Consider the following 12,277-nt stretch of genomic DNA (forward strand, 5'->3'; position numbering starts at 1 on the left):
CAGAGAGACCACACACGTGGAGATCAGTAGCCCTCCCAAGGAGCAGTGGCCCCCAGAAGGACAGAGAGAATGGCCTCTTTGTACCTTCCCATCACTCAGCTCAATCGGTGGATGCAGTGGCAACTTTATGCCACACCTTCTTCATTATGAATGAGCCTGACCTGTCTCTGACCTAATACTCCTCTTGGGGAGCTGTGCTCACTCAAGGAGAGTGACAGGGTCTGACTTATCTTCTTGTTCCCTCTCCAGCCCAGCCGGCCCAAGTACAGACCCCCTCCACAGACCAACCTTCTGGCTCCCAAGCTGCAATTCCAGGTAAATGTAACCAGAAAGATGAGAAAGTTCAGGGCCATTCCTCTACTTGGTCCTTCCTGAAATTTCATTTGCATGCCTTTGAGGAGCAGCAACTGCCTGCTTGGGAAATGGAGATGGCCCGCATCAGTGCCCAGAAAAGAATTTGAACTCATAGTACCCAGAGATCAAAAGAATCAAAATGCAATTCTACCAGGCTGTGCTCAGCTAAGACGTGGCTTAAGTCCAGACCATTCGTGCACGATGTTCGCTGCTGTGTGTGTGCCTGCCTACAGCTACTTCTTCTTGCCCAAAGCCTCCCTGGCCTCTTACCCTGAGAAGAGCCTTCTGAGAAGGAGTCCCAGGCAGTTAAAGACAGTTGATGTTCCCCAGAGAATGGAGTTGCTCCCTGGAGCGCCCCACAGAGGCTCTGGCCAGAACCTAAGTGGCCAGTGAAAAGAGAGCAGGGTTCTGTCTGAGCTTTCCTCCACCTTCGTCATTACCAACCATGGGATTACCTCCCGTCCTGTGTCTCTCTCTTGCATCTTGGTCACAGGGAGCTGGGGCCCCTCTCTTTTCTTCTCTTACATCTCTCAGCCGAGTCACTGCCCAGGGCCAAAACAAGCCCAACCAAGAACCAGCAGTTAAATGCTCTTCACATGAAGAAAAACTCTTGATGCGGAAGATAAAAGCAATGCTGCTAAGAAGAAACATGCCCTTTTGTGATGTTTAAAATAGTTACTAAAAAATATATATGTATATATATATACACACACACATATATACACACACATCTGTGTGCTAATCATATCTGTCAGTTTGTAACATGACTATAAAATATAACTCTTTTCTGAAGAGTCCTGAAGGAAGAGACATGTGCTTAGTAGGTCGGTGACATGCGTGGGCCCGTCACACGCAGAGTGCCATGGGGGAGTGCTATTAGACTAATGAGAGGCCACGGTGACTGTGTTGACTCCTAGCCAAGAGCTGTGTATGTTGCTCTGCCATGTCTCCTGAACAGGGCCAATGCAATGCTCACGTTGCATTCTTTATTCACTCCTGGAGAGCAAGTCCTGTTTCTCCCATGGTGCTCATGTGTTGTTTCTTTGTTCTGTGTTTGTAGCAGCTAATTGTCCACCTTCTTGCCTTGTCCCTATGTGCGGTGCTTCTCTGCTTCTCCTGAATAGGTCCCTGAGGGTCTGTGTGCCAGCTCGCCTACGCTCACCAGCCCTATGGAGTACCCATCTCCTGTAAACTCGCTGCACACACCGCCTCTCCAACGACACAATGTCTTCAAGCGCCACAGCATGCGGGTAAGAGGGTTCTGCATGCTGGGTCCCAGCCTCTACTGAGGAGGCTGATGGAGGGAGGTACCTGGGGCACCAAGAACCCTACATGCTCAGGCTCAAAAGTGCCTTCCATGCCTCCATGCATCAGTCCGGCCACAGAGCGGCTCTGTGCCTCCCCCACCTTTGCAAACACTGGAGGCTAGGGCCAAACCAGGCTCTGCTTTTGTGGGTACTGTCTAGACCCGGACCTGCCCCTGACTATACCCTGGTACTGCAGTGAATGATGCAAAATCTCCCCCTTTCCTGAGCCTTCGGTGTAGGGAGGAGTCTTGCAGACAGATGGCACCCAAGCCTGTAGGTGCCAGAGGCTAAAAGATCCTGGAGGTTCCACCCTGCTCTCCCCTCCCTGCATGATTGCTTTGGTTGCTCAATCTCTCTTCAGTCAAAGGAAAGGCTTCCTTGTGGCTTCTGTTAGTGCTGCTTTTGTAAAAGTTGCTGCTGTGTGGGAAGGAACTGGGGGACTAGTGCGGGACGAAGCCACCCTCCCCAGTCACTTCTTCATTGCCAGCTGCCGACAAGGCCCCAGTACTTCATGGATTAGCATCTGCTTGTCAATTCATATATATATATAAAGCTTTGCTTGCCCTCTGGTCACTTGTCATCACCCATTTGTCCTTCAGTACAAATAGCCTTTGTGGTCAGTTGCCATGAAAACTTAATATGTTTTACTAAACTAAGTCTTAATATGTGCCAAAATAGACTAAAGCCATTATTATTGTAGCTCTAACTCTGTAATCATGCACTATATTTCAGGTTCAGTATACATTTCTAAATTTTTTTTGGAAAAATATGATTATTCTAATAGATTTAGAAAATGTAGTAAGATGTGTATGTTGATATATTCGATGCCATTATTCTTAATTTCGTAAAACTTTGAAATGAGTAATATAGAATTCTAGGCATCAAGACCAATTGTGGAATAAATTTTCCCCTAACCTACTTCATTTTTCTCTTTTACATTAATTTAACCAATTTATATCTCAGCATATACTTAACATGAACAAAACTGCACTTTAAAGTGTACACTTTAAATTTAGGCAGTGTGCACTTATAATTTAGGCAGTGTTCAGTTCCTCCACTCTCCTGCTCTTGATTCTTTATTTGTAATTAATCGAGTTTTAGTGAGTTTTGCTTTAAAATGTGACCTTTTAGAAAGAAGCTATTTTGCATGTTTGAGTACCTTTGTCTAATTCCTGCTTCACCGTAAGGACTTTGTTCAGTTCCATAAGGACAGAGTGTAAAGCAGGGAAGAAAACAACAACAACAACAACAACAACAACAACAACAACCCTTTCGTATCAGGGGTTTAGGAGTACTTTCCAAAGGAAAGTCTGCCTAAAAGAACGTAACAAGCATTTCTTAAAATAAACCAAAAAAGGTTAAAAATATAAACTCCATTTTATGGTATGTAACAGAAACACTGAGAAAGGCTCTTCCAGGTACAATGTTGAAAGGGTATAATAGGCTCCCTGCAAAGCGTTTGAAAGCATGTAACAAAAATCAGAGATGGTTCTCCCATAAAAACAGTTTTTCTGCTGACTGATTGTATTGCCTGATTCATTTGGGAATCTGTGGGATTCCACACCAGAGTTGGGATGGAAGCAATCTCCCTCTTGAAGACCTGCGATTGAGGTTTAAAATAATAATAAAAGTTGATAAACAGTACCTCTTTGCAGGAATGGTTTGCTGGGAGCTGTCCAGGGTGCTGAAGGGAGACTGCGGTTGCTCTGCCTTCACTGAGCTTAGAGTTGGCCTGAGAAAACAGGCCAGGTGCACAGCTACCTGCAGTGCAAGCCAGAGAGCTGTGACTGGACACAGTGCATCAGAAGTGTACTGGGAGTTCAAAGAGGAGAACGGCTCTTTCCAGCTTCTTTTTTTCAGCGAGGCCTTCAAGGATGAGTAAGGTTTGGACAGGAAGAAACTGGGATGGGGCTACTGAAGGAGGCAGAAGCCTCAGCAGAAGGCAAGACTGAGTGATGGGGAACCACAGAGCAAGTGCAGGAGCTCTTTGGCTAGAACGAGGAAGGCTGCGTGTCCGGGTAAGAATAAGGCTGGTGGTGATGCGCAGGCAGCAAATTCTCGCAGCTTGCAAGAGTCATTTTAAAACACCACAAGGACCTGATCCCTTTTTAAGGTGACCAGCAATGTAAGTATCCATTGCCTGATAAGAATGTCTGAGGTACATTTCAGACAAGTAGTCCCAAAAGAGATTCAGTTTTTAGAAATCTCATTTTCTCCTTGAATTTGATTATGATTTTGGAAGACATAGGAAAATATCTTTGAATACACCTTAAAATATTTTGTAAGATGCTAATCAGGCCAGGAGCATATTAGGCACTTAAGGGGTGGGACCCTTTTTTTTATAGTGTTTTCTTGACTCTGCTAAGTCCTCCTACCAGTAGTAACTCTTGTCTTCCTCAGCCCACACATTTTTCTTATCTCTGTGGATTTCTAACTCTATATTCAAAATGTTTGATACTTAGCTTCTGTTTGTTACTATTTGTCGGTAGCCTGAGGTAGCTGTACCACTGTGTTTGCAGCCTGAGGTAGCTGTACCACTGTGTTTGCAGGCGTTGACATTTAACTGAGGGTATTTATAGCCTTAAAACGCCCTCATTTTGGAGCATCAGTCTCTATGAAATAAATCTTATTTATTTTCTCATCAATTCCATGAGTATAAAATACTCTTATGTTCTGAAATTTGTTTTCTTAAAATAAGGTCTAACTCAGTAGCTCTCAACTGAGGCGATTTTGCCTCTGAGGGGACATTTGGTGACACCCGGAGGCCGTTTAGTTACAACTGAGGCAGTGCTGTCGGCATCTAGTGGGTGGTGTTGCTGCTAAACATCCTATGATGTACAGGAAATGTTCCCCCAACAAAGAAATATCTGTCCCCAGATGTCAATAGTGCTGAGGATGAGAAACCTGGTCAGACTATTGTTTACTCAGCCCCATGAGAACAGGGGCGTCACATATTTTATCATCGCTGCCTTTCCAGCACCCATTCATATGCCTGCCACATAGTAGGTGCTTAACAAATAGTTGTTTAATAGAATAATGAACAAAGACTATTTCAGCAAGAAATCTAAGTTGTAGGGAGAAGTATTGTTAAAAATTTAGAGTAGTAATTGGAGCTCAATTAGCACTAGGAAATACATCCCAATATAACTTTTAAAACTTCATTGTTACATTCAAGTGTATTTTAGAGAAGTTAGTAGGGAAAATATTTTTAGAGGCTTGGCAGAGATTATGACTTGCTAAAGTGGATAGAGAATAATTTTTAGCATTTTATGCAAGTGACTTGTAAGTAAAATGGCCACTGTAAAGGAAAGGATTTGAGGGGCCTGCTAGCCTGGATGTCATAGAGTTCCTGCCCCTGGCAGAGGCCACTCTGGGCTTTGTGAAATCCAAAGAATGACCACACCACCCATGAATCCATGAGTCCAGGTGCAAGGTATACAGTAAGAAAAAGCAAAACAAACAGCCTGAAGGGACCGAGCAGATGACTATATAAACGAGCGCTGGGGAAGATCGAGGGGAAAGCAGCGATTAGAAAACGTGCGGTACCTTCCATTTAAGAAATAGCAGGTAAAGCTATGAATAGGTCCAAAGCTCCTCAAATGAGTTAAAACAAGGGTTAGATTAATAATGCTAGGAGAGGAAGCACTTATTGCATGTCTATAGGTCTATGTTTCTTTGAATTTTGTTCTTCTCTTTATCAGCATTTCTTTTACCCCAACTGCTGTCTTAATAAAGAGCGTTTTAACGAAAAGGCATGATGGGATGGGTGCATGCTGTTGCTCCTTCCCTCAGGCTCGGCCCTGCCGTGGCCCGCTTTGCAAGACTGCATGCCACGGGGCTGCAGGCAGCGCCGCTGCTCCCCAAGCCCCAGACCTGCTGCCACGGTGCTTAGGTGGAGATGAACGCCCAAGACTTTCCAGAAGGCTGGTTTAGCGCTTCTAAACTTGTTACGTGACAGAACCCTGACAAAATAACTGAGAAAATAACATTAGGACAGTTCATTTGAAAATAAAATTGAGTTAACAGGTCATCAGTCGTCCGAATACAATGCATGTTAAACGCCATGTTCCAGGTTTGGCATTACACTGTAATAATACAGATGCGTGCTTGGGGATAAAAGGCCCAATAATTGTCTGCATACATGGCTGAGGAGTTAAGAACAATGTTATAAGAAAAAAGCAGCTGGCAAGACCAAGGCTTGTGGATCCCGCCAGGCTCTTCAGAGGACTGTCCCTCCTCTGACTCTGGGGGCTGGGCTCATTGTGTCTTCTCCTCTCTCCCTGCTCCCTCCCAGGAGGAGGACTTTATCCGACCCAGCAGCCGGGAAGAGGCCCAGCAGCTATGGGAGGCCGAGAGGCTCAAGATGCGGCAGATCCTGGACAAGCAGCAGAAGCAGATGGTGGAAGATTACCAGTGGCTGAGGCAGGAGGAGAAATCCTTGGTGAGAAGCTGCTGAGCCGTGGGTGGGATGGGACACCATTCTCCGCAGCACTGCTGAAGACATTTTGATAAAAACGCCTACATGGGAGAGATGTCTGTGCCATTATGTCATCTTCTGTCCCCAGCTGGCAAGCGTGAATGCTGTCCGTGCATTCTTGGGGTTTTTAGTTCTGGAATTGAGTCCTTTCCTTTGGTTTCCTCCTCTGCAGGACCCCATGGTTTACATGAACGACAAGTCCCCATTGGTAAGTCGCTGGGAGAGGTCTCTGCTTTAGAGTGCAGGCCTGGGAGGTCCTCATAGAGAACGGGACCCCAGCTCTGGGCCACAGGCCTGCCGTCTCTTCCTTTCCACCTCTCATCTCGGGAATGCGTCTTTTCTCTTTTTTTCTCTTTTCTCTGACCTCTACGAGCCCCTTTCCCAGGGCTCTCACTTGATCTACAGCCCTAGCACCACCTTGCTCTGACCCAGTCCCCTCAGCTTCTTAGAAAGAGGGGCCCCGTCCCAAGTCACTCCTGGTCAGGAGCTCTCAAGACCACCACCACCCTCCCCCCGCCCCACCGCCCAAAGCTATGACCTCGAAACCTTTAAATGCACAGTCGAGGGGATGGGGACCTGGTCAAGGGGGGAAGTGGGTTGTCCCTGGATCCACTTTAGTGACGTGTTCTCTTCCTTCCTTCCAGACCCCAGAGAAGGAGGCCGGTTACAGTAAGTGTTCATACCAGTCTGCTTGGTGGGAGTTTCCACTTGACATCCTGTGTCAAGCCACCATCCTTACCTATTGCCCACTGCAGAGAGCAGTAGAGTCCATTTACAGTTTTAAGAAACATCTGCCTTGTTTTAATTCAGAGTGCGTGGTGGGGTTGTTTGGAAGCTGATATCTACCCCTCTGCTCTGCCTGTCTCTCCATGGTCTGTCTCCCTGCCCAGCGCCTTTTCTCCTCTCTCTCTCTCTCTCTCAGGGTCCTCAGTCCTCTTTCCAGTCTATCTCCTCTTGCATTTATTTGCAGTTAATTCTCTCTTCCTTCCTAAGCCCCACTCTGGTGGAGGCTTCTTGTGGAGAAAAATAAGGTAGCTCCACCCACCTCTCCCAGCTGATGCTCCTCTTCCCTGGGCCCCAGGGATGGAACAGAGAAAGGGAGTGGCCGAGCCCTCAGGGTCCCTCCAGAGGCCTCTGCTGAAGGGCGAGAGGGAGGAGCCAGCAGTGAGCCAGGCTTATCTTCATCACCCTAAATGGGGGGGGGGGGGGGGATGATGGTGAGGATGACAATGACAGCTATAATGATAACAATAGTCACAGCATGGGCCCAAGTCAATTACAGATGTCAGTTTCTTTAATCTCACAGCAATCCTATGAGATAGGACAATTTATTATTGTGCCCATTTAACAAAGGTCACAAAACCAAGGCACAGGAAGATTGAGTGACTTATCCAAAGTCACACAGCTATTAATTAGCAGAGCTCAGATGTGAGCTCAGGCAGATTTGGTTCCAGGGACCTCCTGAGCAACCTTCTTACTTGACAGATGAAAATTAAAGCCCAAGGAGTATAAATGAGTCACATAGCTCTTTGCTGGTGGCGGGGAGAGTAGAACCAGGTCTTCTGGCTTCGCTCCAGGGTCCGCTTGTCCAGCAGCTCCACAGGGCTCGTAGGTGTCTCTGCTTATCAAAGCGTGGCATGAGTAGTATGGCTCTTCTGCTGTTTCACTTCCTTGACCCAAAAATACTCAAGGAGACAACTTGGAGACAAATCTACCCCATTAGCTGCTGTGGCACCAGGCTGGGGATTCCCACAGCCACAGCCTCCTCAGAGTAAAGCTTCTTCCTCACGATTGTCAGGGCCCTGTGTGCACCAGGGCCGGGCACACGGGCCTGCAGGGGCTGGAACACCCTCTGCAGTCACTCCATCTCTGCTGTGACCTCGGCTTTTCTTTCTATAAAATGGACAATGGTGCCTGCCCCTGACTACAGGAGGACCAGGGAGCCCAGAGGTTATTTTCTCTGCCGTCTTCTGGAATTTGGGTTTCAGTCCTCCAGATCTTCTGGTAGCAAAGGAGAGGGGCTTGGCTTGGTTATTAGTAGGTACGAATGGAAGGGCCTGGAAACTGAGAACTTCCCTCACTCTCTCCCTCCCGTTTGCAGCGGAATTTACAGCCCCCCCACAGAAGCCACCACGGTTAGGCGCCCAGGTATGTATTGGGTCTGATGAAGTGGTAATGAATTTGAATCAGGGCTCTGCAAGACTAAAGATTTCAGAGCCCCTTAGAAATAATCATGTCCAGTGTCATGATATGGCTGTGGCCCAGAGAAGGGAAGTGCCTCATCTAAGGCCACACAGCTAGTCCAAGAAAAAGCAAAGGGAAGCCCTGTCTCCTGTCTCACCATGTCCCCTCTGCAGCCTAGAGGAAGCTCATTGGTCCTGCCCTACAAGCAGGAGGTGGGGGCCCCCTTCCTCTCTCGAGCCGGCCCCCTTGGCTTCCAGCATCCACAGCGTTCTTACAGTATCCCGGGCCTGGGCTGGTGTTCCTCACTCTGGAGCAGTGGCTCTCAGCTTTGGCTGTCCCCTAGAATAAGCTGAGGAGTTTTGAGAACCACCTGGCCCCCATTCCCCGGTGATGGTTCAGTTGATCTGGTGTGAAGCCAGCCACCAGTATTTTTTAAGGCTCCCTGGCAGGCTCCAATGGGAGCAGCAGTGCCCTGGAAGGAAAAGGGAGGGCTGCTCCCTTAGGACAGGGCACCGTTATTTTGGAGAAGAGTCTTTTCAAATTGGGCTGGTGGATGGGTTGGCACTAGTAGCGCATGCCCAGGAAAAAATGGTAGCATCCCCTTGACTTGAGATCCCCGCCCCTAGTCCATCCAGCCCACAGCCAACCTGGATCGGACCGACGACCTGGTGTACCTCAATGTCATGGAGCTGGTACGGGCCGTGCTGGACCTCAAGAATGAGCTCTGTCAGCTGCCTCCCGAGGCCTATGTGGTGGTGGTGAAGGTGAGCAGCAGGGGCAGCAGCCAGCAAAGGGAGCTGAAGGCTGCTCTTCCCAGTCCTGGAAGGCAGGGTTAGTGGGGTAGAGCTTCCTGGTCTGCCTAGCGGTGTTTTTCCCAGGAAGACCCCCATTAGAGCTCGGTGGTCCAAGGGAATTTGTCCCCAGGTAGCCTCGGAAGGCAGGTACAGTCCCATGAGGGCTCTTCTCAAGGGAAACATGGCTTTCTTAAGAAGTAAGAGGTTATAGGCACCCTGTCCCTTTCTCTCCCAGAATGTGGGCCTAACCCTGCGGAAACTCATCGGGAGTGTGGACAATCTCCTGCCCTCCTTGCCATCATCTTCGCGGACAGAGGTGAGTGTCCTCATCCCAGACAGTGCCACTGGCTGTCACTTCTCCCCTTCACCTCCACCTGCCCCAGCCGTTTCACACAGGAGGCTCACGACGGCCACCTAGGGAATCTCATTTCTGCCTGCTGAGCCTTCAGCAGGTGGCTCTGCACAGCCTATGTGAGCAGGTCCCACAGGGAGGCTGAGCAGGCACCCAGGGACTCAGCCAGCTTCCTAGGGCAAATTCCTAGTTTAGGTCTCAGTGGCAATGCCTTCTTGACGTGTGAGGATGAGCGAAGGAGGACACACTTTCGCTTGGCCCCTCCTGTGATCCTTTATCTAGTCACCGTTCATGTTAAAGTTAAGGTGAGTATGTTATTGAAATAGCAGTTAAGGTTTCTTCAATTGACCATTTAATCTAATTTTCTTTATTTAAATAAGAAACAGCCATTGAAAGCCAAAATAGGAATCTAGGTGTTCTACGCTGAGGTGGTGCCTTGGAAGGCAGAATAATTACCCCTCAAAGACATCCTCGTCCTAATCCCCAGAACCTGTGATCCTTACCTTACATGGCAAAAGGGACTTTGCAGATATAATTAAGTTACAGACCTTGAGATAGGAAGAGTGTGCTGGCTTACCCAGTGTAGTCCCAAGCACCAGGGCCGTTAAAGGACGGGACAGAAGCAGAGGTCTCGTGAGGAAGGGTCGGAGGGGAGATGTGATGACAGAAGCAAGAGCTCGGAATGATTTCAAAGTTGGGCTGGAAGGATCCAGGAGCCAAGGAAGCAGCAGCCTTTAGAAGCTGGAAAAGGCAGGGACCAGACTCTCCCCTAGAGCCCGCAGAAGGAGCGCAGCCCAGCTGTCACCTTGGCTTCAGCCCGGTAGGACCCGTTCCGAACCTCCGAACCTCCAGAACTGTTCGAGAATAAAGCTGTGTTGTTTTCAGCCCCTATGTGTGTGGCGCTTTGTCACCAGAGCATAGGAAACTGACACAGCGCTTCCACGCAGTTATTGGTTGGCTGTCTGGAAATGAGCCCCAGACTCCTGCAAACCCCCTCAGCCCCTGGCAGGCTGCGGTTTGACGTAGCATCTCCCAGTGGTCAGCGACGTGGCACAGGTGACCGACCACATCCCACCACTGTCCCCACCTCCTGTGACTACTCTAGATGGGACGGTGGGGTGGGGGCATTTCTCAGCCTCTCTCAGGGTGGCAGCAGCAGCCCACAGAGGAGCTCCAGGCCGGCTGTCCTGTCTGACATAAGAGCATCTTACCCTTGGTATCATGGACCAATCATTCGTTTCACTGGATAAATATCTCTTGCGTGCTGAGTCTGCGCTCGGCAGTGTGCTAGGCCCTGGGCACGTGACAGTTAACAAAACCCTACAGATCAAACCACAGTCCCTGAGCTCTTGATCTGATGGCAGACAGCTAACAAATGAATAAATGCATTCGATCCCTGACCATCCACTCGAATGTTGGGCCAGCACAAGGGGAGGTTGTGATGAAGGGAGGGCCTATGGGACGGGATCAGACAGGGCTGTCACGGAGTGGGCTGGGGTCTGGGATGTCTGCAGTGTCCTTGATGATTTGGCTCCAGCCAGTATGTGGCCTTAGACTCAGCCCCGGACCTCATCTGCCATGCCCCCCAGGAACTTCTGACTGCCTTGGCCAGCGCCGAGGTGGACACTTGTGTAGCTTCCCCATCCGCTGACCTAGACTTTGAGGCCCCTCAGGCTCCCAGCCTCTCCTATGCACTCTCCCTACAGATTGAAGGGACCCAGAAACTGCTCAACAAGGACCTGGCAGAGCTCATCAATAAGATGCGACTGGCCCAGCAAAACGCCGTGACTTCCCTGAGCGAGGAATGTAAGCGGCAGATGCTCACAGCCTCTCACACCCTGGCTGTGGACGCCAAGAACCTGCTCGATGCTGTGGACCAGGCCAAGGTTCTGGCCAACCTGGCCCACCCGCCTGCAGAGTGACAGAGGGTGGGCGCCACCTGCCTACGTCTTCCACCCCTGCCTGTCGTGTACCTCCCCTGCCCCCGGCCCTGCCTTGCTTTCGGCCATGTGGGTCTTCTGAGGGGGAAGGCCCAGGGGAGTCCTTCCTTGCCACTTTGCACGACCCCCTCTCCCCACCCTCGCCCCCAGACTGTGCTGCTCAGGCTTCAGCTGGACAAAGGGGACTCAGGACTGTAGACACCAGGGGGTGACAAAGAGGGCTCAGAGGGAGCACTGCTGCCACCGAGCACACCCTCCTCACACCTGCCTTGCCTGTCAGGGGGGGTCATGCCGGTGCCCCTAGCAGCCATGATGGCTTTATGCATGGACATAGCAGGCCATTTGGGAACCAAGCTATTTCTTCTCCTTCCTCTTCCACCTACAGAAGTCCCCGGATGCAGAGGGGAAGGGAGTGGCTTTCTTTTGGGGGGAGGGAAGCTGGTGAGATGAGGGATGGACCTGGCTTTCTTGTACAGTGTATATTGGAATTTATTTAATTTGAGTTCGGTCTGGACTGACAGCCACATGCCCCCCTGAGGGGGGACCTGGGACACAGTCCAGCAACAAGCTATTCGGAAACTGGGCACAGGACCCTGTATTGTCAACACGCCCGGTGTCGAGGAGAAGGGGAGACGAGGCCAAACAGAACTTGGACCACAATCCGCTCTCTTCCTCATGCCTGCTTTTCTCTTTCTTTCCTTACTTTGCCCCCTCCTTCTTTTTTCCTCTTTTCTTCTCCTCCTTTTCTCTCCCCCTTTCTCATCAGCTCCCTCCCTCCTCTCTGGTATTTCTGCAGAACACTCTTTATGTTCTTTCTATTTGACTCGTGGATGAATTAAAACTGTACCATTTGCTTTGTGGTCTGACTG

General features: G+C 49.5%; 1 protein-coding gene across 5 annotated transcripts in view; it reads left to right on the top strand.

Annotated features, from left to right (window-relative positions):
• Nucleotides 1-12,266, top strand: part of PTK2B (protein tyrosine kinase 2 beta) — a 105,733-nt gene extending 93,467 nt beyond the window's left edge. For 4 of the 5 annotated variants that reach the window (XM_036233635.1, XM_036233636.1, XM_036233638.1 and 1 more), the window contains exons 23-31: nucleotides 250-315; nucleotides 1,479-1,604; nucleotides 5,956-6,102; nucleotides 6,311-6,346; nucleotides 6,783-6,807; nucleotides 8,240-8,286; nucleotides 8,949-9,086; nucleotides 9,352-9,432; nucleotides 11,175-12,266. In XM_036233635.1, the coding sequence (XP_036089528.1) occupies nucleotides 250-315; nucleotides 1,479-1,604; nucleotides 5,956-6,102; nucleotides 6,311-6,346; nucleotides 6,783-6,807; nucleotides 8,240-8,286; nucleotides 8,949-9,086; nucleotides 9,352-9,432; nucleotides 11,175-11,390 (882 nt within the window). In that variant the 3' untranslated portion in view covers nucleotides 11,391-12,266. The remainder of the gene's footprint in view (nucleotides 1-249; nucleotides 316-1,478; nucleotides 1,605-5,955; nucleotides 6,103-6,310; nucleotides 6,347-6,782; nucleotides 6,808-8,239; nucleotides 8,287-8,948; nucleotides 9,087-9,351; nucleotides 9,433-11,174) is intronic. The other variant, XM_036233639.1, reaches the window with a different exon arrangement.
• The last annotated feature ends 11 nt before the right edge of the window (nucleotides 12,267-12,277 follow it).

The sequence above is a fragment of the Rousettus aegyptiacus genome, unplaced genomic scaffold, assembly GCF_014176215.1.
Source record: "Rousettus aegyptiacus isolate mRouAeg1 unplaced genomic scaffold, mRouAeg1.p scaffold_m13_p_16, whole genome shotgun sequence".
NCBI classification, from domain to species: Eukaryota; Metazoa; Chordata; class Mammalia; order Chiroptera; family Pteropodidae; genus Rousettus; species Rousettus aegyptiacus.